At 43.5% G+C, this 25,969-nt stretch overlaps 1 protein-coding gene across 1 annotated transcript in view; it reads right to left on the bottom strand.

Moving 5' to 3' along the window:
* Positions 1–6,763: 6,763 nt before the first annotated feature.
* LOC149859974 (uncharacterized) overlaps positions 6,764–25,969 on the bottom strand; it is a 49,680-nt gene continuing 30,474 nt past the window's right edge. The window contains exons 1-2 of the mRNA XM_090056499.1: positions 11,552–13,414; positions 6,764–7,833 (exon numbers count right to left, since the gene is read on the bottom strand). Of these exons, the coding sequence (XP_089912625.1) occupies positions 7,823–7,833; positions 11,552–12,668 (1,128 nt within the window). The 5' untranslated portion in view covers positions 12,669–13,414 and the 3' untranslated portion in view covers positions 6,764–7,822. Of the gene's footprint in view, positions 7,834–11,551 lie in introns of the transcript that reaches the window.

Here is a 25,969-nt window from a genome sequence, read left to right as displayed (position 1 = left end):
GTTCAACAGCACCCTGCTGTGCAAAGTTTGGCCTCCTGTTCTCTCATGTCCTAATAACAACCTTTTCAATTCTTACACTGAGTGGTCTGCAGTAGGGTGGAGCCTATAGGAGTCTTTAAAAAAAAGCAAAAACAAAAAAGCAATCCTACCTCTCAAAGATATGCAATGATAAGCAGGGAGGCTGTTGTAAAGATGGACAGATCATTTATGACAAACTTTCCTCAAATTAATTATTTCTTTTTTCTCCTCCCTGATCATAAAGGATACAGACAAAAGTGACAATTTTTGCCCAGTCTGACCACAGAAAGCAGTCTATAGCCATGACCAAAAACAAAGACAGCTTCAAAAATGGCTGATCGGGTGAAAATCTGACCCCTTATTATATGAGGGGTCAGATGAAGCTGTTTCAAAACACAGCATCTTCTGTAACTTGTGTCTGCGCTGCCTCCCAGCCTGTCACTGTTTTCAGAATGAGGAGGAGGAAAGGGAGCAGAGGAAGTTCAGTCTGGAGGTTTTTCAGCCTGCATTAGAGAGTTGTGGGGAGGGCTCCAATTCACCCACCCCATCCTCCAGCACTGGGTGGGAAACCCAGCTTTAAAATGAACTCCCTCTGCTCCCTTTGCCCCCATCCCATTCTGAAAACTTTGCAGCCTTGCAAGGAGAAGGGGCCATTGCTAGAGGAAACCTGATGCAGGCTGGTAGCCAGCAGCTAGACTCCCCTCTCCCTTGGAACCAACAGTGAACTTCTGTTTGGGATCCTTGTAACTCAGAGCACTTCCTGCAAAGTGTTCTCAGTTACAGTAGGGAGATACACTTCTGTTTGCACCTAAATAGTCTGCTTAGATGCCATTTCTTCTCACTGTGGTACTCGAAACTGTACATTAGGGAGAAAGTTGGATCAGATACAGTCTTTACAGTGAACCTGCTTGATAAAGCATGATTAAACGTGCAGGTACTTGACGCACAGGACACAGCCAACATTTTGGCGGGGTTGCAAAATTTGTCACAGATCATTAAGCTTTTCCAATAATGATTTAAATCCGCATGTATTTTTCTTTCAGACTTGAATCAGTTCTCTTTAGAAAGTGCCTTTTTCTACCTAACAAAAGTCCCAATGAGTATTATGGACCACACAACACCTGGCAGTCAACTATCATGTGATGAGTTCACTGTAAAGGTTGTATATATACTGTATTCTTTTATTAGAATTTTTATGATTTTTCACTCGCTTTGCACAGAAAGTTACCTGGGATAGATTGGGGTATGTCTACGTCAAACCATGGAATCCATTTTGTTTTGGGAATGTCATTTTAATAATAGCCTGCATCCTAATCTATTTGGTGTTTTAAACTCCATATTGAATTAATGACTAATCTACTCTTGACAAGATCATGTTTTTACTATGAGCTCATGCCATGGTCTAAGACATGCTGTAGCTCTTACTGTTTCTTAATTACTGATCCATACACAAAAACCCAATAAACTCTTTATATCAAAGCTGGGTTGGAGTAAAGGGGCTTCAGCCACTTCTTCAGGCATAAAAAGAGAAAAAAGAAAGAGATAAGAGATTACCTTTAAAAGAAGAATGAGAGGGCCCAACCATACACAAGTCGGCCAACTTAAGAAGGTAGACTGTCGGGCATAACTCTTATCAAACCCCAAATCTGGAGAAGGGTTGAGAAGAACAGAATTCTGGATGCTTATGTTTTCCAAAAATGTGTAGCCTTCCACTTCTTTCAAAAATAACTAGAGCTAAGGAATTCTGCATGATCCATATGGATTTAACCAGAACCTGAGCTCCTAGAACCAAGTAGATGCTTGAGGCAAGAAAATTAGCTTGGAAAGGCTGAAACAGCGGTTTAGAGGCTCAAGCACAGATAGGAATGTGCTCCAAATATCCAGTGGCAAAAGACCTAGAAACACCTGGGATCCAGTAATTAGATCTATGAACAGATAACTGGTGTCTGTTGAGAGTACTGAGTCAGGCTGCAATAACAACATTCAAATTTGTGTTGAGTCAAATCCATGACAGTACAGTGGGTTTGAATACTGGCAAAGTAAGTTCTGCCATCCGTAGTGAGAACCCAGATGCTTATTAACATTCAGTGAGTAGTCACTGAACTCAACAAGTACCTTTTGTATTTTAATGAGTACTGCTTTACTGCTTTCACTCCTGTCAAGCAAAATATATTGAATGCAGGTGGACATGTGCTTCACTTTTCAAAAAGTATTGGTATAACTAGGAAAATTTATAAGATGAATCTTAGTCAAGAATGAGGTATCTGCAAGTAGGAGAATATATTAATGTGAATAAAGTCTTCCAGCTGGCTACTGTGTTAAAAACAAGAGGCCATGGACTGAAGAGGAAATGAGGATTGTTGTAAATTTCTATTTTTCTTTACAGGAAGACTGACAAGAAGATGAATGTAGAAATGAACAAGTCATTTCATAGCAGAGACTGGCAAAGCGGGGGTGGGGAGAGAGGAAAAAAAATCACAGTAAAACTGCTAAGTATTTCTTGAAGCTAATAAAATAATTAGATCTAGGAATATTGCTATTTCTTCCCCTTCAAGTACTTGATTTGTCTGTGTAAGACTGTGCCATCAAAGGATATGTACACCATCAAAGGATTGTGCTACAGAATGCTGCAGTAAAACAAGGCAAACCACTTCTGTACATGACCCCCTAGAACAGGTGCAGTGCTGCCACCATTAGAATGATACAGGCCAGCATGCACAGCAAGTTACTCAGGCATTCCTAGGACGTAATATGGCAACATTGGTACAATCATTTTGGAGTGTACTGTGTGCAGAGCTGGTGGGTCATGCTTCACCACAGTGGTCCCTAACACAGTACTTTGACTATGTAGACATGTCCATAATGGATAAATATTAGAGGCTCAGTTGGTATGCCAGTGTTTAACTTAGCAACCTTAATGTTCTGTGAACAGTCATTGGGTGTAATTCTGCACACATACATACATACACATGCTGTAAGTACCCAATCTAGTGGTGCTCAACCTTTTTGGATTCAAGACATCCCTTACTGGATTCAAGGCAGCCCTCCATAACTTTTGGGTGCCACTCAATTCACCATTTCAAAAACTAATTTATAGAATACAGTGCTTATCCTCTTGCACAGGGGCCAGGCGGTGGCAGGGAGGGGTGGGGGCATAGGGACAAGTGTGAGCTTTATGCTTATTTCCTCACACCTTTCAGCACCTTTGAAAAGATCTGGTGGCACCCCAAGGTCCCATAGCCCCTGATTGAAAATCACTCACCTAATCCTACAAGGTAAAAATTAAATGAAATCTGGGTAAAGTATTCAGATAATTGTTGTAGAGTGGATTAATCAATGTATGCACAGATAGTTTCTTCAAGAAAATAAGTCCAAGGCTACACACCTAAATGCATCACAACTTCAGGAGGAGTTGGCTCTTCAACTCTCCAAAAATTCAGGTTCTTCCAATACACCTATGGGTGTGGGTGACTGATTTAAGGGTCCCAAATTGGAAGATTTATTCTGGATTCACACAGGTTTACATAAAACAAGTAAGTTGACTCCATTTCTATTTAATTAACTAAGGAGTATTAGAGAAGCAAGATATTCTTCAGTAATGAGCCCAAAGTTAAGACATCAATAAACAGTCCCCACCACCAATTTATTTTCTGTCCTCCGACAATTCATTTAACTTTGTTACAGCTCTGCTTCCTGCAAAATAACCTAAGTAGAGAAATATTGATTTAGCTCAAAAGGGCAAGTCTTATTTAGCAAGAGCTAGTAGAGTATTGTGAAAGTGTAACCTTGTATAAGCACCACATGTAGGTGGTAGTTCTTATTATTATTATGCTTTCCATTTAAACTGATATAGGTGCTTCCCATTCCCCACAAAAACAAAGCCCTGGTGAAATTCAACAATCATTAGTGTTAGAGCCTTTGGCCTTGCTCACCTGCTGAAATGTCAGCAGTAAGCTCTTCACGCTGCATCTGTGCAATGCTGCAGTACGTACTAAACAATAGAAAAACAGTATCTACAAAGCCTTAAGCACCTAAAAGCTGTAGAATAAATATCTCAGGTCTTATTCACAGCCAAGGAAAAATGTATCTAATTCCTTAGTACCAGTACGAGCCTTGAGAAAATGAAGTCTTTTCACCAGACACGCTTAAGTTGCTATGCATTACATATTGCCACAAGGCACACGTGTATAGTGAAATTGAATGAAAAAACTGCAAAGACAAAACATAGGTGAGGGGGAGGATTTACTTTACAATAATAAACTTAGATTGAACAATCCCTCTCTGTGTGTGCTTTAACCTGCCTGCAGCTTGTGATCTTTCATATAACTCTCCCGCTGAAGAAATCTGACATTCAGGGAAAACATCTGCACAGTGGGAATATGCCTAGCTCTAGATCAGATGTGGCCATCTTATGGCATATGTACTACAAATGGCATGGGCAGCTGCTGCATGTAGTACATGGGCCCTAGGCAGTCAGTAATGGCAAGTGCTAGAATAAAGGCAGAGAAGCACAAGCCTCTTGTCTTGTGGAGAAGGGGCAGGATCATGCTCCAAAGAGAGGTCAGTCAGAGAAGTAGAGTTGGAAAGTATCACCAGAGGTCATCAGTCCAACCCCCTTCCTAAAGCAGCACCATCCCTATCCAAACGCACAGTGTCATTAAAAGTCAGCTTAGTTCTTCCCTAGCCCTGAAGCTACTGTTGAATTCAGGGCTTTAGCTCCTCTTTTGCCATATAAAACTGTGTCAATTGAAGGGTCAGCAAAGGGTTAACCTGGCTCACAGTGTTAACAGCTCTTGCAGCAGCCTTCTGCCCCTGTTCTGCCCAGCAGGACACTTCAGCCCCTGCCCCTGCTCCCCCTCCCCCTTCCCTTGAGACACTGGAGTGCAAACCCTATCAGGTGTGCCTGTGGGGGGGCAGGAATAGGAGCAGGATTTAGGGAGCGTGCAGTATTTAATTTGTGGCATGCCCGCTTCTATTAGCTTGGCCAACACTGCTGTAGATGATTAGCAGTCAATATCCAAGCTCAGGTAAATCTGTCTTACCCACCAATCTTCCAACAGCTCATTCACCACCAGTCTATGATTAGTTCTACCGAATCATGCGAGTATCTCACCATTGGCTGGTTTAACAATAAACACATTGGAGCAAGTTCTGATCTCATCTAAAAGAGTACAATCCCATTTGTGCTTTTGGACTTGCAGAGGTAAAAATGACACTAGTAGGGCCAGAATTTACCCTATTATCTTTGAGATGGAAATGAATTCCCGCTATTTTCCCCCCCTAAAGAGAAAATATTTTCTATGAGAACTACGAGAGGAGGAAATATAAAAAAGAAAGAAAAAGACAAGAAAAGAAAAAGTTAAAATGGGGCCATGCATTTAATAAGCCACACATTTTTAAGCTGAATTACAGAAAATTCTTATTTGTTTAGGTCTAAACATGAATGAGTCACAGTCAAATGGGTCGCCAACTGGCTGAAGGGCCGCACCCAGAGGGTGGTAGTGGATGGGTCCTTCTCAACCTGGAAGGACGTGGGCAGTGGGGTTCTGCAGGGCTCGGTCCTCAGGCCCACACCGTTCAACAGTGACTTGGATGAGGGGGTAAAAAGCACCCTGTTCAAATTTGCTGATGACACTAAGATGTAGGGGGACGTGGGCACACTGGAAGGATGCAACAGGCTACAATCAGACCTAGACAGGTTACAAGGGTGGGCAGACAAGAATAGGATGGGTTTCAACACAGACAAGTGCAAGGTGATGCACTTCGGGAGGAACAACCGGCACCATACCTACAGGTTGGGGAACTCCCCTCTTGTCAGCACGGAGGTGGAAAAGGATCTTGGGGTCATCATTGACTCCAAGATGAACACGGGCCGGCAGTGTGGGGATGCAGTCAGGAAGGCCAACCGCACCTTGTCATGCATCCACAAATGCATCTCGAGCAGGTCCAACGAGGTGATCCTCCCCCTCTATGCGGCACTGGTCAGGCCGCAGTTGGAGTACTGCATCCAGTTCTGGGCGCCGCACTTCAAGAGGGATGTCGACAGCATGGAGAGGGTCCAGAGGATCAGGGGACAACAGGGCAGGCCCTATGAGGAGAGGCTACGGGACCTGAACCTGTTGAGCCTCCAAAATAGAAGGCCGAGGGGGAATCTTGTGGCCTGTTATAAACTAGTCAGGAGGAATCAGCAGGCATTGGGGGAGTCACTGTTCCCCTGAGCACTGCCAGGAGTGACCAGGAATAATGGTCACAAGCTGGCAGAGGGTAGGTTTAGGTTAGATATCAGGAGGCGCTACTTCACGGTCAGGACGGCTAGGGTCTGGAACCAACTTTGAAGAGAAGTGGTGCTGGGGGTGTTTAAGAGGAGGTTAGATGAACACCTTGCTGGGGTCGTTTGACCCCAGTACTCTTTCCTGCCATGGCAGGGGGTCAGAATAGATGATCTGCTCAGGTCCCTTCCGACCCTAGAAACTATGAAACTATGAATATGGACATCATGGTGTGGCAGCCAATCATGACAATTTATCACTGTTCATCACCACCTATCCTTACTGCCGATCATTTTAGCTTCTCAGGGGTGTACTTTGAAATTGGGTGGGGAATTTAAAATTGCTCACGCCTCCTTGTTTCTAAGTATGACTCTAGAATGACTCAGACTTAAATGCCCTCGATTTGAAAGAGAAAAAAGAAAAGCATAACCATTCAGAGTGAAACTTGTTTCCCCCACAAATAGTCTAAAAAGCAATAACAATAGAGGAATTTATTCCATCAAAAGAGCAGATTTTGGTTGTTACAGTCACAAATCACAGAACATGCTTGGTAAACTAAATCTTTCATACCAACCTGCATATCAACTCTTTGCTTTCAAGCTGCTGTGTCAAAGCATCAATCGCTGCTATTATTTGCGTCTAAGTTGTCTTCCTTCAAATTGGGAATAAATGCTGGCAATTCTTAACCTGTGGTATTCTTCTCTTCCATTACCTAAAGTTGTCAGAAAGGTCTACAGATCAAACTATTGTGGGAATCTGCTACAAAGATCACTTTGAGGGGATGTTTACACCCAGCATATCAGCTGAAATCACTGGTAACTTTCAGGTTTGGCTGTGGGGTGGTAGTAGCAAGCAGGGTATGCTCTTCCACCCTGTTCCTAGGTCCCTGCACCAGTATAGCACTTGTATATTAAGACAAGCCCTTAAATGGCACTAGTAAGTCTTTATACTGAGGGAGGATGCAGCAAATTCTGGCATTTCTTTACCATGAATCAACCTCTTTTAAAATGCTTCTAATTATAATTTATACGATCATGTATTCTTTACTTTTATCCACTTGCTTCATACAAACATGCAAATTCCATTACTGCCTTTGAAAAATTAATTGCCAGTCTCCCCTTGATCTGTAGAAGTCAGGGGTAAGTGAACCATCACATATGGGATATGACTTAACAAGTAACATGTGATCCACATATTATTGAGTAATCACTACAAGCACCAAGGAGAAACCAGATTCCACTAAATTTAACAGCTACCCTTGGTGACATCTGCAATATGCTTCAGATTTAATGAATGATTAAAAACATTGCTTTCTTACTGCAAATTACCATAACCGTTCAATTCTTCCCTCATTAGTGGACATCTTCATTCAGAATTGTGCATCGATCAACTTCTGTGCTGAAATTGGTCATTAAACCTAACTATTCTAGTTCCCATTGAAGCTAATAAGAGTTCCACTTCATCTTCTATCCACTTCAATGCCAAGTGATATTTGATGCTTGGCCTGGAAAGCTTGTCCTGTTCCAAGACCTCATTCAAAAAGGTTCTAAAAGAAAAAAAAAGAAGACAGGGGTGGGACAAAGTTCATTAGTTTTGTTTCCTTCTCTGATAATGAACACTAAAGATCCCTCCCATACAATCCCATGTTGCTGACCTTTTCCATTAGCATACTTCCCTATTTTCTCCTAACTAAATTATTTTTTCCTAGGCTTTGATTAGTTCCCCTGTTACTGAACTTCATAAATAGCAATTTGGGATCATTATTTTTTTAGGCACTTTTGCATTTGCTTTGAATGTTATTATCTGATCTCAGTTTCCCTAGGCCAGACTGTACAGTACATACTTTTTTCTCAAGCAGTTCCAGTACCGATAATTAGATACCCATAATAAATCACTTGAATGTTTGTTTGCAAAGTGCATTGACTTCTTTGTACACTGACTTATTAAAGTTCGCAATTTACTGAAATCTCCACTTTTCATATGTAATTAGACTGGGATTTGATCTTCCCTGCAGTAAAAGCAAATGGATGTCTCTCATTTAATGCTGTTGTTATTTTTAATTAACTGCTTCACAAAGTTAAGCTTGTTAACGACAGTGCTGGTCAATATATAAACATATCCTATCTAGCCAATTATAACAACTGCATTTTTGCACTTAAGAGAATAGCATAAAAATCAATTTTTGTTGTTGCTTTCCCTTTTCCCCCTTTTATTATAAAGAGACTATTGAAAATGAACCTAAAAACAAAGCTATAGTAACAGTGTTCTTCTGTTGAGCCAGAGATTCCATAAGTAGCCAATGCTTTACATATTAACTTCCTCAAGCCATTATAGGAACAAATTTTGTTGTGAGCTACAATAAAGTAAATCCAAAGAAAATGCACTGATGATAATTTATGCTAGTGTAATTGAGAGCATAATTTGGTCCTTTGCAGCTTGCAGTTAATATCCCGCCCTCAGCTTACATAAGCCCAGATGCGGGACACAACGTGTTACAAAGACTTGGAATGAAACACAAAATAATTATTCATCTAGGACATTTAAAATGCCACGGGATTCTTCCATTTAGTATAATGTAATTGTTTTATAGTCAAGACAGACATATTAACAAATCAAATGTGAAAAGCAATCAATTAACTCTTTCTGTAACTGCAGTGCTTCTTTACCAGTGATTAACATACTTTTCAACCATAAAAAATGAGGATATTACCTTTATATGGAATTTAAGTGATTTGGGGATTAAAATCAGTAATCTCTGTTGAAGTAAAATAGATTAATAACCTACATATTCATACATGTTTTAATGGGATTGAATTACTAATATGGGAGTGTTTAAGTGAATGGGACAGTGCAGAAGAGTGACACTGATGATAGAGATGTTAAATCTCTACGCATTTCCTTTGTTAACTAGATGTTTAAAAAAATCTGAGTTACCTTAACAGGAGCTGAATGTTTCAATGGTGAACATGGGTGCTTTGTGTTATCTCCAACTGTGCACGTGTTTGCCAGCCATTATACTAGCGAAGTCTTGACACTTTTAGAGGCCAGCAAAACATTTTGTGCCCAGTTGCTTATCACTTGCTGAAATCCTGTCACAAAAATCCCTGAGAGAAACCAACTGCCCATTAAATTTTGAAAAAGTCCTATATATGAATTGACTGATTGGTAACTAGATACTATGGAAGAGGGGCTGAAGCCAAAACTAATTGGCAACCAGAACACTTAACTGGTATTAATCAGCATAAATCCATATTGGGAAGTAAATTAGAGAATCATCATGCTGCTGGCAAATGTGTGGCAGTTGCTGCAGGACTAGCATTGCCTTACTACCATATTTGCTTGAATCCAATTGAGGTTCCCCAGCTCCCCATTAAACACAGGGAGAAAAAAAGCCTGCCCTACAGATTCAGCTCCAGCTCCATCTCTTGCCCGGGGCACAGAGTACATGGTTGCTCTGGCCTCTGCTTGGCCACACAGAAGCAGTGGCAGCAGCACTTCAGCTCTGGCCTCAGCTCCAGGGTTGGGGCCAGGGTAAGAACTGCCACTAACACAACCACTGCTGTTTCTGGCTGAACTGGGGCTGGAGCAACCATGTCTTCTGTTCCCTGGGCCAGACTGGGGACAGAGCTGGAACCAAAGCCATGGAAAAGTAAGTTGGGGGGAGGGCAGGAGAAATGAGCAGCTGGGAGGGAATAGAAGAGGTTTGGGGGCTGGGGCAGGCACAGGCAGGAGACAAGCACTAGCAGGGAAGAAGCAGAAGTGGCAAGGTAAGGAGAGAGAAGACGGACAAGTGATAGGGAGGACAGGCAGTAAGGGGCAGGGTTCAGGCCACTTGACTCCCTTCCTCCTCCTACCTACCCCTCATGTGGCTGCTTGCCCTGCTGCAGGGATGAAATTTAAGATGACTTTCCAATAATTAGATTCTGTACATAGAAAATTATAACAAATGTATGTATTTTTCCATATATATAATCTAAATAATGGGTGGGGGTGGTAATCTTAAAAATTCAAAGCTGTCTTAGATTTCCCTTGAGTTTGCACAAGTGAATAACTTGCTCCTTCAGCATAGGTTTTAAGTCTCCTTTTTCCTTTGTGGGAATCAGAAAGAGAATGTTGTTGCATACAACACAGCTTTCTAAGGGTAATGTGTATCTTTCCCTTTCTGTCATTAATCCAAAGGGTCTTTGTTATCTAAATATCACTACACACAGTAGGTCAGGAAGAAGAATGTGTCCAGGTACAGACATTATACTTCATAGTTTCATAGTAGCTAGGGTCAGCTGGGACCTGAACAGATCATCTAGCCTGACCCCCTGCCACAGGCAGGAATGAATGCTGGGTTCAGAAGACCCAGACAGGTGATCATCCAACCTCCTCTTGAATTTGCCCAAGATAGGGCCAAGGATCACTTCCCTAGGAAGTTGGTTCCAGATTCTGGCCACCCTAACTGTAAAATATTGCCTCCTGATCTCTAACCTAAACCTATTCTCCATCAGCTTATTACCATTGTTCCTCGTCACCCCAGGTGGTGCTGGGGAGAATACGGCTCTTCCTATTTGCTGATGATCTTCCCCGATGAGTTTGTAGGCAGCTATCATTTTCGTAATCAGCCTTCTCATGCTGAGGCTGAACAGGTTCAGGTCCCTCAGTCTCTCCTGATAGGGCCTGTCCTACTGCCCTCTCACCAAACGGGTGGCCGTCATCTAAGCTCTCTCCAGGCTGGCCACATCCTTTTTAAAGTGCAGCCCCCAGTACTGGACGCAGTACTCCAATGGCAGCCTGACCAATGTCACATAGTGGTGGAGTATCACCTCTCTGGACCGGCTTGAGATGCATCTTTGGATGCATGACAAGGTTTCATAGATTTCATAGACATTAGGGCTGGAAAGGACCTCGGAAGATCCTTGAGCCCAGCCCCCTACCCAAAGGGCAGAAAGTCATCTGAGGTCATAGGATCCCAGCAAGATAAGCACCCAATTTGCTCTTGAAGGTGTTCAATGTGGGTGCTTGAACCACCTCCAATGGCAGGCTGTTCCAGACCTTGGGGGCTCAGACAGTAAAGAAATTCTTCCTTATGTCCAGCCTGAAACAGGCTAGACCCGTCATCCCTTGGGGCGCTCTGGTGAACAAACGTTCCCCCAGATCCTGGTGGTCACCCCTGATAAACTTATAGGCGGCCATCAGATCACCCCTGAGCCTGCGCTTTTCCAGGCTAAAGAGCCCCATGGCTCTCAGCCTGTCATTGTAAGGTATGTTTTCCTGACCTGTGATCATGCGCGTGGCTCTTCTCTGGACTCTCTCAAGCTTTACCACATCCTTTTTGAATTGTGGAGCCCAAAACTGGACGCAGTACTCCAGCTGCAGCCTCACCAAGGCCGAGTACAAGGGGAGAATGACATCCCGGGATTTGCTTGAGAAGGATCTATGGATGCAAGCCAGCACTTTTGTCACTTCAGTAGCCGCAGCATCGCACTGCAGGCTCATGTTCATCTTGTGGTCAGTGATGACCCCCAAGTCTCTTTCTGCTGACCCTCCATGGATATGCTCCTTGATGATTTTCTTCAAGATCTTCCCGAGGACCAAGGTGAGGCTTATTGGCGTATAGTTACTTGGGTCCTCCTTCCTCCCTTTCTTAAAAATGGGGATCACATTAGCTTGTTTCCAATCCCCCAGCACCTGGCCAGATGACCACAAATGCTCATACAGCCGGACCAGGGGCTCCATGATGACTCCTGCCAGCTCCCTCAACACCCTTGGGTGGAGGGCATCTGGATCTGCAGATTTAAAAATGTTCAGCCCTTCCAGAAGATCCCTAACTACCTCTGCACTAACCCAAGGCCTGTCAGAGCTATCCCTGAGATTGTCTCTACCTCTGGCAGGAGGGATGTCCGAGTCCCTGTTCAAGAAAACAGAGGCAAAGAAACTGTTAAAAATATCGGCTTTCTTGTCTGGCACAGCCACAAAGTTACCATTTGAGTCTTTCAGGGGCCCTACATTGCCTGGTGCCCTCTTCTTGCTCCCAATGTACTTGAAAAAGGACTTTTTGTTGTCCTTAATCCTGGACGTTAGCCTGAGTTCCATCTCTGTCTTGGCCTTCCTAATAGCCCTTCTACACTCACAGGCCGAGGAGGAGTAATCCTCCTTGGTGATAGCTCCTCCCTTCCACTGGTTGTATGCCCCCCTTTTAGTCCTCGGGCATTGCTGAATGTCCTTGCTGAGCCAGGGGGGTTTCTGGGCACTCTTACCCCCCTTGCTTCTCTCAGGGACTGTTATCCTTTGGGCCTGGAGCATTGCCCCCTTAAGGTATGACCATCCCTCGTAGACTCCATCTTCTCTACCTTCTGGGCCCTCAGTACCTCCCCCACTATCTCCAAAGCTCATTGAAGTTGGCCCGTCTGAAGTCAAGGTCTTTAGCCTTTGTGTGAGCCCTTGACGCCCTGCGTTGGATAATGAAATCCAGCAGGTGATGATCACTATTGCCCAGGTGGACAAGGACCTGTAGTCGCCTCACCAAGTCATCCCCAGTGGCCAGGACCAGATCCATCAAGGTGTTACCCCTAAGGGGGCGGTGAACCTCCTGGATAAGGTGAAGGTTCTGTAATACAGCCAGGAACCTACGCAACTGATCAGACCTGGCTTCTGCTCCTCCTAGCAAATGTCTGGGTAGTTTAGGTCACCCATGACAATGACATCCCTTGACCTAACCGCCTCCATAAGCTGACTGGAGAAGTCCTGGTCCAGCTCTTCCCCCTCGTTGGGTGGTCTATAGTAGACACCCACTGTAAGGTCCCTTTTGCCACACACCCCTCATAGTTTGACCCACAGTGTCTCCACCCAACTCTTCTCTAACCCGAAGCTAATCTTTGATGATGTGAGTTGCTCTTTGACATAGAGCATGACTCCCCCGCCTTTCCTCTCTGCCCTGTCCCTTCTATATACGGTGTATCCCTGAATGCCCACTGCCCAGTAGTGGGTAGAGTCCCACCAGGTTTCTGTGAGCCCTACTAAGTCTGGATTCTTACTTGCAATCAGGAGGCACAGTTCCTCCTGCTTTCTCCCCATAGTACTAGCATTGGTGTAGAGGCACTTGAGGCCTCGTGAGGGTGCACATGCCTCCCCCCTACTCCCAGGACTGTTGTGGCCCCCTACTCCCAGGACGTTGTTGCTTACCTGGGTGTCCCTTTCCCTTGTCACCCTGCATGCTGATGAAGCATCCTCTCCACTTGGAGTGGACCCTTCCCCTGCCAAAGCTAGTTTAAAGCCCACCATACGAGATCAGCCAACCTAGAAGAAAAAATACGTCTGCCCTTAGGGAAGAGATGAAGCCCATCCCACCCCAGCATGCCCTCCATACAGAAATACGGGTCATTGTCAAAAAACCCGAAGCCCACCTCGCAGCACCAGCTCCAAAGCCACCAGTTAACTAAATCAATGCAGGCCTCATAACGCCTACCTTGTCCACTTACTGAGAGAATGGAGGAAAATACCACTTGAGCTCCCATCTTCTTGAGTTGCTGTCCCAAGGCCTTATAGTCTTCCATGATGTTGTCCAGCTTGCCCTTGGATACATCATTTGTCCCCACATGGACCACAACTAGTGGGTAGTAGTCAGAGGGCTTGATGATTTTCGGGATAGTCTCCGTGATGTCCCGAATCCTTGCTCCGGACATACAGCAGACCTGCCGTGACCAGGGCTCAGAGCGACAGATTGGACCATTGGTTCCCCTCAGGATGGAGTCCCCAGTGACCAGGACTTTATGTCTCCTCCTCCTTGGGGTCTACCTCTTCTCAGCCCTTGTATGTTGAGCAGCATTAATGACTCTGGGGATCTGCTCTTCTGCCCCAGGGGAGCCAGGGCCACATACCTGTTCCCAAGGGAGCAGGCACAGCAGACACCTGCTCTGGCCTTGACAGGAACCTGCTGCCACCGATTAGTTGGATGTTTTGCACACAGGGTCCCTCCAGTGGATTCCTGGCCCTGCAGAGAACAGAAATACAAATCAATTTCATCCTCTGCCGCCCGGATCCCCTGCAACATGCTCACCTCAGCCTGGAGCTCTGCCACCTGCCCCTCCAGAGCCTAAAGAAGCTCCCAAGATGGGAAGGCGGGGGAGTGACCAGACCTCAGCCCTACACCCAGGGACCCCACCCAGCTGCCCCCACAGATCGGGGGGCAGGTGGTCACCAGGCCCCCCAAGGGCTCTGTCTGGGTGGCAGCCCCAGAGGAGCCCCAGAAGAGCGGCACCACTGGGGCAGGGCCCCTGGCAGCGCTACGAGTCCTCACCATGGCTCACAGATAGTCCTTACCTCTCTCCTTGTCAGTGGAGCCTCCTCCCTCCTGAGGAAGACTCTCTCACTGCCCCGCCTGCTTCCGCTGGCGCACCCTTACAGAGTGCGCCTGTTTGCATGCTCTGTTCGGGAGCATGGCTCCCTGCCCAACTCAGCAAAGAGGGATCCAGAGGCTTCCCCTCTGGATCCTCTGCAGCTGCACCAGCTCCTGCCCCACTTACCTTTGAGGGATCAGCTGCTGCTGCCCCCACTGCTGGTCCTCAGTCTCGCTACTACTGGTAAGTTGCAAGGGGGCACACGTGATGAGAGCCCCTATGTGTGGCCACTCAGCCTCCTCTCACTCCCTCAGCTCCCAACTTTTACCAGCATAAAAGTGATCAGAAACTGGTGTGTATCCATAACAGAAGTTCAGCACACAAAACCAGTCACAGAAGTCTGATACATAGACAGGTTTAAACAAGGAAGAACCCAGTCTAATATTTGCACCCCACCAAAGGGTGAATGTTTGTTCTGTTCACTAGTGATCTAAACTCTGCTGTTTCCAGATAACATGCAATTTAGATTGATTCAGCCTTGAGCTTTTTGAATGTCTGTACCTAGCCTGTATGTCATGTTCTATCGTGCCTGTAATTGACATGACTGGATTAAAGTAACATGGGCAAGATCCCACAATCTTGATTGTAGTCCCAAACACCACAAATGAAAAAAAAATGGCTGAATGTTAAACATGTTAAAATTTGCTACTTACACCTTAAAGGAATACCTTTCTGTACTTCAATAAAAGGTAGGCAAAAATGTAATGCTAGTTGGTCAAAGAGATTCTGCACAAGAGCATATAGTTTCATAATTCCATAGTTGTTAGGGCCGGAAGGGACCTCAATAGATCATTAAGTCTAACCCCCTGCCCTGGGCAGGCAAGAGCACTGGGGTCATCTGACCCCAGCCAGGTGCTTGTCCAGTATCCTCTTAAAGACCCCCAAGGCAGCGGAGAGCACCACCTCCCCTGGATTCTGGCAACCTTTACCATAAAAAAGTTCTTCCTGATGTCTAACCTAAATCTGCTCTCTGTCAGTTTGTGGCCATTGGTCCTGGTTATTCCAAGGGGTGCCCTGGTAAACAAAACATCTCCAATTTCTTGCTGCTCCCTACCCCACCCCCAATGAATTTGTAAACAGCCACAAGATCCCCTCTCTGCCTTTTCTTGTGGAGGCTGAAGAGATCCAGGTCCCTCAGTCTCTCCTTGTAGGGCTTACCTGCAGGCCCCTAACCATATGGGTGGTCCTCCTCTGGATCCACATCCCTCTTGGAGTGCGGTGCCCAGAACTGGATGTAGTACTCCAACTGCAGCTTGACCAATGCTGCATAGAGGGAAAGTATCACTTCGCTGGACCTGTTCATGATGCACCTGCTAATTCATGATAGAGTGCTGTTAGCTTTACTGGTTCCTTCATCATATTGACGGCTTATATTCATCTTGGAGTCAGCTATGATTCTGAGATCCGTTTCTGCTGCTGTGCTGATGAGAAGGTCATCCCCTAGCCTATAGGTGTGTTGGTGATCCCTTCTCCCTAGATGCAGCACTTTAAACTTGTCTTTGCTGAACTACATCCTATTTTTTTCTGCCCATTTTTTCAACCTGTCTAGGTCTGCCTGGATTCAGTCCCTTCACACTAATGATTCACATAATTTTGTGTCATCTGCAAATTTGGACAGAGTGCTCTCCACACCCTCATCCAAGCCACTGATGAAGACATTGAATAGCATGGTTCCAAAGACTGAGCCTTGGGGGACCCCCCGCCCACATCTTTCTAAGTCGATACTGGCCTGCCCACCACCACTTTCTGGGTGTGACCCATAAGCCAATTTTCCACCCACCTGACCATGTAATCATCTATGTCACAGCCACTCGAGTTCTTTATGAGAATAGAATAAGATACAGTATTGAAGGCCTTCTTAAAATCCAAGTAGATGACATCTACCTAGACTCCTAGTCATTTAGGATTGTTTAGGAATAATTTTGTTTCTACTGAAGTCATCAAATAAGCAAGACCAGGCCTTTAAATATGCTTACTGTCATAATTATTCATACATTTTACTTATTCCAACTGAATTTATAATCAACTGAATTTGACAATGGCATTATAGAGGTGGTATTCTGAGTCTTGATGGCTTAGTAACCTGGAAGACCAATGCTTTTTTTTCATAATTGCTCAGAGCTAGTGTCCTTCATTATCAAGTCTCACTACAAAAAAAAAACCAAAACCAAACACAAAAAGGCAGCAGAAGGGGACAATGAGGCAAAACATCATGGAATAGACTTACAAGCAAAGGACTTTGTAGAGTTAACATGTTTTTCACTGCCTGTTAACACAAGTGGCTTGCCACTCCTGCTAGGAGTGAGATAAAAATGTCTGCTAGGCTGCAGGCACAGTATAGTTAGGTGTGGTAGAATTCAATGTATTTTAATAGATAAGCATTGATAAACATCAATTTAATCTCTCACACACATAAGAAAAATGATGTCTGATGGATTGTGTGACAACAGGGGGAGCAGCGCTACAGAATCATGCTGACTGTAGTTTGGGCTGCAACTCCCAGAAACCCCAGGAAACTGGGAACAAAGGAAGAGGAAGCAACAAAGTGGACGATGGCGCTACGGGTGAATGGAGCCAGGACTTATGGCAGCTCTGCTGTTCAGTTAGTGGCGGTCCTATAGTAGTTATATTTGTCATGGTGGGAGGTTAAACTGCACTCTAATAGGTTTTTTGGGTTTTTTGGTCTCATTTCAACATTGGATAACAAAAGAAAATCTATAGAGGATTGCTGCAGTGAATACCCTGACCTAGAATTAAATACGGTTTAACAGACTGGCAAGGGAGATGTGGAGATTTTGCACTGCATAGTTTGTAAGACAGAAGTCACACAACAGGCAAATCAAATCACTGAACATTTGAACAGTAAAGCTCATTTGAAATTAAAAGAAAGTCAAACAAAGACAACACAGGCTATGATGGAAGCCTGCTTGGGAAGAGTGAGACAATGGAAGGAAACAGCAGTGGATTTTCCTCATAATCTGGTACATTCGTTGTGCTTTGAAGCAATTCCAGTGAATGGAGTTCAAACAATATATTGGCTCTGCTTCACAAATATGCACCAACATACCAGCCAGTCAAGTGGGGCAGGGACCACAGGGGTCCAGCAGCTTACATTTGCCCAGAACATCATTAGACAGTTTCTATGGATTGGGAATTTTCTTGGCCAACTGTAAAGTGCTTGACCTATTTATCAAGGCTCAGATATCACACAATTTCAGTGACCATGAAAATATTCTGTGCATTTTCCTTTGCAAGGCAGAAGAGTTCAAGCATAACTTTTGACTTGTGCATGGCACATGAAGCACTGTGATAACATAACGGCACTTGTTTACTTGAAAAGTGAGACCAGTCACTGCCTGTCATGTCCAGTGTGGCATTATGTGTACTTCCAGTGCCACTAACTTCAGTATCTGTGGAAAGATCATTCAGAAAAGTTATTCAGAAAAGTTGTTCAGAAAAGTTAAAGACAAGCATCATATGCACCTCTCTGAAGACCGATTTGGACAGCTTAATATTTTGTACTATAAAAAAGACAAACTCAGATTTGGATAGCTTTCTGGATTGGTCTGTAAATTATGCATTCCAGTAACTGTAACAAGCCCCAAGATTATTTTTAATATATTTTTTAATTTGTCACTTTTTTATGAATGTACTACCAAATGAACACAATGATTTGAAGCAGGTATGATTTATTGATTTATGGATATTTACTTTTTGCATTTTGACATGTAATTTTATAAGGTTTTTATCAGTATACTGTCATTAAGAAATTGCCTGCCCCTCGCACTCCCAATGTCATAGAATCCTGAAAATTTAAATTGACAGTAATCAGAATAAATGCTTCAAAATAAATATAGTATTATCTATTAAAATTATTAAAAAATAAAAATTGAATTCTGCCAAGCCTTAGTGCAATGAATGTAACTGTGTGCCTGCACCACTGAATCTACCCAGAAAGTATAAGATAAGATTATTAAATTGCCACTTGTGATATGTAATGGGAAAATGTTATGACATGGCATGCACCAAGGACTCACCTGGCCCAAAAGGAAAATCCTTCACTTCTCTTCACCAATTGCTTTTCATGTCCGATTTGTTAATATGTCTGTCTTCACTATAAACTGACACAGATTCTCTTATGTGCTGGTTATCTAACCGGAATATGAATCAAACAAAAAAATCCTTCCTGAAAGCTTTAAACACTTGGAACTTTGCCAGACTTCATGAGATCACAGGGACCTTTGGATCACTCTGCTTAGTTACAATAGTTCCTTCAAGCAATACCAAAAATATTCTGTTGTACAAGTCAAAGAATATCGTGCCTCCAACAAAGTTTATCCCTAATAGCAGGAATGATGGAAAACATGGATTCCAGATCTCTAACAGATTCAGACATACTTGGCTGGATGGCAGCACTATGGAGAAGGCTCTGGGATCAGATGAAGGATCAATATGAGTCTGCAGCTGCACAAGAGGCAAATCGTTTTGGGATGCATCAATAGGGGTGTTAGATACAAGACACGGGAAATAATAGTGCCTTTCTACTCAGCATTGGCTAGGCTGTAGGACTCCATTTGAACCCTCCTACCATTAAGAATTACCCTTTCCTTGTGCTATCAAGCCAGTTATCTGCCTATCTTACAGCAGTTTTGGTTACAGTAGTTTAGTTTTGAGCTCACATTTCTCCAATTTATGAGAAGGTCATGTGGGACCTTGTCAAAAGCTTTGCTGAAGTCCAGACATTAGGGCTGTGTGAAGCTTTGGTAGCCAATTCAATTTGGAGGAGACTCGTCCTGATTCAGGGGCCAAATCTCCAAATCCAAATCGAATCAGGAGACCCATTAAGAGGTCCAAATTGAATTGGAAGCCTCCCACATGCAGATCCCACATGCAGATCTGGGGGAATGCATCCCTGGAAAGAGCCCGACACAGCCCCCCAGGCTCCTGGGGAGCAAGAGGCATGTTCCCCCCACACCTACTGACAGTTCCCATTGCAGCTGACTCCAGTTGCTCCTGGGGTCACTGAGGTGGGGGCTAGGGTGAGTGTGGACAAGTTGCACCATGTCCTGCGTCACCCGGGGCTCCACTTGCTGCCTCTCCCCCCAGCCCCTGCTTCAGCAGCCCAGGAGCAGCCAACACCACAGCACAGAGCAGCCCAGAAGCTAGGGTGAGTGGGGACAGGCGGAGCTCAGGTGCAGGGGGACAGGCAGAGCATGGTGCAGCACCTGGGAACAGAACCCCTCCCCCTGCCCCTACCCTAGTCCCAGCCTCACTCCCTCACTCCCTCCTTGGGAATGTATCCTGTCTGTTAGGGCTGTCCGAAGCTTTGGTAGTCAATTTGGCAGCTGAATCTCTGAATCTGAATCAGCCAAATCAAATAGGGACAGCGATTCAAATCACCAATTGAATCACTCTCCCTTGAATGGGCTGAATCCAAATCCGAATCGAATGCTGCTTTGCACAGGCCTACCAGACATGCTATATTTGCAGGATTCTCTTCATCCACCCAAGCAGTTACTTCATCAAAGAAGGCGATCAAGTTTGTTTGACACAGTTTGTTCTTAGTAAATCCATGCTGGCTGCTTGTAGCCAGCCTTTCCTTCTCCAGATACTTGCAAATTATTTCCCTTGGCATATGCTCCAATAGCTTCCCAGGTATTGTGGCGAAACTAACTGGTCTGTAGTTTCCCAGAACCTCCTTCATTGCCTTTATTTATTTATTTATTTATTTTTTAAAGAGGAGCATTATATTGACCCTTTTCTAGTCCTCTGGTACCTGAGACCCATCTCCCATGACTTCACTAAGATCATTGCCAAGACTCCTGAGATCTCTTCTGCCTAGGATGAAGTTAATCTAGCCCTGCTGCTTTCAATTCATTCAGACCCATCAAAGCTATCCAACAGTCTCTTATTATCTCATCCTTCAGCTTGTCCCTTTCCTTATCCAAATAACCCTTAGCAGCTGTCTGGCTACAGCTTAACTTTTCTGTGGAGACAGAGGCAAAGTAGCTGTTGAGTAGCTCTACCTTCTTTGAATCACCTCAGTGAGTCTGCCTCGCCAAGCTATATTCCCAGCAACGGCAGCCAGTATAGCAGTCAATATAAATAGGTTCTACACTGTTCAGTATGGCAAAATCCCCATTCACCAGCTAAGACCTTAGCTACTTAGCAGTAATAGTGCAGCATACAACATCCTGTATTTGCTCCAATCCAAGACAACTTTGAATTTAAGATGATTCCCCAATACCCCAATAGAAAATAGAAAATAATAAATGTTAAAATTTTCCATGTATAGAACCTAATTATTCAGAGGTTGTTTAAAACTGATCCCTCCTGCTGCTGCATGGAAATCAGCAACAGGCGGGCAAGCAGCAAGGAAAGCAGAAGTGGGGCAGGGGCAGAAGGGGAGTGGCAAGGAAAACAAGTGTCCCCCCACTCTGGCCCCTTGCTCCCCTCCCACTGCCTCCCCCAATGGTCCCCCACTTGACTGGCTGGTATACTGAGGGAATGGGTCAAAACACTGACCATTACTGTCCCCCCTCTGCCTGCCTGCTCCAAATTTGCAAATGGGTATTAGATAATAGAACTGCTAATAAATCTGTCATTGTATTATAGTGGAGAAAGCTAATGATCTAACACTTTTAATTGGACTCCAGTACTCCTTCTTGAAATTCTCTTTCTAACAGTTAATAAAACTGAGAGTTATTAATTAATAGTCCATGTATGGCACCATTTTGCAAATTAAAAAAATATGGCTAAAGGAAATTGCTTTTTGATTAAAGGAATGTTTTGCAGTTAATTTAGGCTCTTATGAGGATTTTTTGTTTGTTTCATCAAAAAGTTTTGAGTTCTGGAATTCTGATGAAATTTTCAATAATTTTTTTGAAAGTGATGAGGGCTAGGAAGTAGGAAGAAGGGATTTCTGACTCGGTCATCCTACAGGGCTCTCAAATGAGTGAGTCACAAGACAGAAAACTAGAGGTAGGAATGAAAGGCAGCTTGATACTTTCCCCTACTCTCTGTAGCTACATTAACTCTTCTCATGCTTCCTAAGAAACTAATGTACTAAAAGGGGAGAAACATATGTACTAAAAATAGGAGACAGTGAACAACTGCCTTTCTGGATGGTCACTCTGGGTACAAACAATTGCACCTACTCTAATAAGTCATTGGGGCTGGAAGACGAGGGTAACATGGAACTTCAGAATGAGTCATTGAAGTGCTAGGCTAGGACCCTTCCAGTGTCACATTGGGCAAATAATTCAGCTTATTGTGTCTTGATTCCCTCCTGTAACATTCAGATAATGATACTTTTCTATTTATCTCACACTGGGGTTGTGAGAATAATTGCAGCCAGGTGAGGCAGTCATTATGGTAATGAAAGGTAGACAAGATAAATAGAAAGTTACTGCCATAATGACTTGAGAATCATAGGTTCATAGGAAAGTAGGGCTGGAAGGGACTTTGCAAGGTCAGCTAGTTCAACCCCCTGTTCAAAGCAGGATCATCCCTGACTAAACCAAGTGTCTGTCTAACCTGCTCTTGAAAACATCCAAGAAGGGAGATGCCATCCTAGCTAGCCTCTTCCAATGCTTGACCACTCACAAAGGCAGGAAGTCCTTCCTAATCTCCAACCTAAATTTTCCCTGCTGCAGCTTCAGACCATTGTTCCTATTCTCTGTGGCCATATGGGACAGGACAAGCTCATTTCCATCCTCTCTGTAATTCCTCTTCAGGGATTTAAAGAATTATTAACCCTCCCCTTCCACCCTCCGCCAATCTTCTCTTCTCCAGGCTAAATAACCCTCGTTCTTTCCTCCTGCATCTTGCCTCCCAGACCTGTAATCATTGTTTTCTGCTCAGTGGTGATCTTGTTCCAAACTGTCCACATCCTTTTTGAAGAATGAGGCCCAAAACTGGACACAGCACTCCAGGTTAGGCTTTCTCAGTGCTGAAGAGAGAGAAAGAATTACTTCTCTGGATTTGCAAGTGACACTCCTGTTAATACAACCCAAAATGCTGTTGACTTTTTTTGCAGCAAGAGCACACTGTTAGGCCATGCTCAGCTTATGGTTGGCTGTAACCCCCAGGTCCTTCTCTGCAGTCCTGTACTCTACCCAGTGATTCCTGAGGCTGTATTATTCTATCCCAAAATCAAGACTTTGCACTTGTCCTAGCTGAATCTCATCTGATTGATTGTGGACCTATTCAGGTCATTCTGGATCCCAGCACTACTCTCTGGAGTATTTGCAACTTAGTATTGTCTGCAAATATGCTGAGTGTACACTTGATCCCATCATTCAAATCATTAACAAAGATATTGAACAATATCAGACTTAGGACAGACCGCTGGGGAATCCCACTTGATATCTCCTCCCAACTAGACATTGAGCCATTTAAAGACTACTTTAGAACACAATAACCCAAACAGGTTTTTATCCACCTTAACGTACTTCCATTTGGTCTGTATTTCCTTTCAGTGCTTTGATTTCTACTTTACCCAGGTAGGTACACCTAGGACAGTTGGGGATTTGAAAGTGCAATTAACATGAGAAAATTCCAGTCCATTTGGGTGTTCAATTTTTTCCTCCCCTCAGAAAGGGACTGTTTCTCCAACAACTCATTTCTTGCCATTTCCCAGAACTATTTGAAGTGATACCTTGGGAAAAAGAACTTTCCAGTTATAGAGAGGTAGGGCGGGAAGGGACTTCCAGAGGTCACCTAGCCCAACCCTCTGCCTAAGGCAGAATCATCCCTATCCAAGCCATCATATACAATCTATAATTTAAACTCTGCATAAGACTATCATTAACCCTGACCCAACATAGACCTAACACTCTAGCCTGCCACAGGTAAAGCAGGGAAACCATGGCAGGGAAACCATCATTTGTTCAAGAAATATCTATTCTGGTTGGACAAACTGGCTAATGCCAATATACAACATGATTCCACACTGGAATATCAAAAACATACTGATCATCTTCTCCAGGGCAATATCAAATAGAATTTATACTGATTCTGATATTGTAATCTGGTGGTCAAGTCCCTGTTATCTTAAACTCTTTCCACATTTCCTGTTCTGTTAAGTATACAAGTGAGGGCAGTTCACTACAGAACATGCCTACATGATAGATATAGTTCAGCTTTTGTCAGGAAAAGAAAAATACTAATGGCAGATTCTTACAAAAAGATGATTTTTTTTTTTTTTTTACCAACTATCTTCTCTGCCATGCCTCTTGATCTTGGAGCTGCTAATCCATCATCCATTTTTCTGAATTAGCAGGTAACAACTATGCATTAATTCTTGTAGACTGTATCGTATAAAAATGAATCCTTAACCTTTAACTTTTGATGAAGTATTTCCATACAAAGCATGGTTGTCCAGTGTTAGTATTCCACCTATTAACTGAGACTGTGTGAATACTTGAAAATGAATTTAGAGACATTTCTCTGTTTTACACATTTTCCACGTTAAAGAAAGATGAAAAACCAGGACCTAAAGAAGCTGGTCCAGAATGATAAATCTCAATAATATTTTAACCATTTAAAATATCTTTCATGTCCCTGTTTTGATTCATGTGTGGAAAATGTTTCTAAAATGCCCCAAAAGTTTAAACAGCTCTTATCTATTTCTTCAAAGGAAAAAATTGTCTCTTAAAAATAAAAATGCTCCTAAGTGAACCTTTTGTAATAAGGAACAATAGTGCCATCAAGTGGTCATATTGTAGCTAGAACATAATTATAACTCCAGTTTTCTATGGCTTTTAGTCCATCCAATTTAAAATAAAGCCATTGTTCCATGCCTTTCTCTCAGCTGCTTAATATCCTGTACATTTTGGTAATATGGTCTTTAAAGCAATGTGGTCCTGGAAAAAAGTGTTTCCATTCCAGCTCTTGATTTTAGCACAAACCAAAGCCAAGGAAAGGAAAATCTGAACAGTAAAACCACCCCCCATCATAAATGGTCTACTGGGTTACCTAGCCTACCTACGAAAGCTGTTATTTTTAGCATTTGGATATTTTAGGGTAAAGGTCTACCCTGCCCTCCCCCGCCCCAATTAGATTTATGCTTTCAGTTTTTCAATATGTATTACCCAAGATGGGTAACTTCCTTTAAAAAAATGGAGAGAGAGTGTGCTTTTTTGGATGCAAAAACCTATATTCTGTTGAGACTTGTGTAACAGGGCTAGTTAATTTTGGTGCATTTATCTGGCAGTTGATAACAGAGGTTTGAGGGAGCAATGGATTAGTCTAAGCAGCAGATACCATTTGCTTGATTTGGATGAAAATCTTAATTATGAAGGAACAATAGGTTTTTTATAGACAAAGCCACAAGTAAACTCTAAACCCTGGTAGAGGATTACTGCCACTCTGGAAAGCCCAGTTTTCACACACGCATGCTTTTATTGGCTCTCCTGTTTCTATTTTGGGTACTTGGACCAGCATACATTTTCTATGTACACATGGTATCGATGCAGCCAGATCCTCCTAGATCCACCTACTGCTTTCCTACTGCTTGGTCTTCTACCACAACAGCAAAACTATGGCATCACTTGTTGTGGTAAGCTAAACCATTCATTCTGGCTTCCCTTTTCTCCACTTCCCTGTTGAGACCATATATCATGATGGCCCATCACTGAAGTTTAGAGTGGAGAGGAGCTGAGTATTTGAGGCAGGAGTGCCGTAACCGTTTGAAGGTTCATCTTTTTTTTTAATATTTAGATGATAGGCTAAAGGCCAGGTGAGAAGAAGGGGATAAAAAAAGCAGTTTCATCAGCAGGTGTCAAACTGATCCTATGGGATAAGGGTAAGGAAAATTACCAAAAAAGCACCTTTTTTGCATGATATTAATGGAGGCATAGAGTTCACAAGTAAATGCTCTGCTCTACAACAGATTAGAAAACCCTCAAATGTACTTTCCAAGCCCAACTTGACAGCAGCTCAAACTAAATGACTTCATAGCCTACATTGGCTGTCAGTGGCCATTAGTGATTGATATCCTTTGTGCTTCAACAAAACCTGTCTTTCCCTAGCTACGCTTCCTGTACTAGTAGCTGGACAATGTGTAGACCCCCTTGAAAAATCCACTAGTGACCAGATAAACTGGATTTAAGACTGTTTCATCTGCTAGAATGAAAACTAAAGTTAACATTTTGATGTAGCGAGCCTCAGGGATAAAATTTGTGTGCAGAAGAGCTTAAATGCTCTCAAACCTATTCAGACTTGCCTTTGAAGTATCACGTAGACACAAACCTTCCCCCCGGGAGTAATGTAACAATCCTTGACTACCACACAGGG

This window comes from Crocodylus siamensis, chromosome 7 (assembly GCF_052110815.1).
Source record: "Crocodylus siamensis isolate JL-2025a chromosome 7, ASM5211081v1, whole genome shotgun sequence".
NCBI classification, from domain to species: Eukaryota; Metazoa; Chordata; order Crocodylia; family Crocodylidae; genus Crocodylus; species Crocodylus siamensis.
This window is presented reverse-complemented; position numbering and strand designations above follow the sequence as displayed.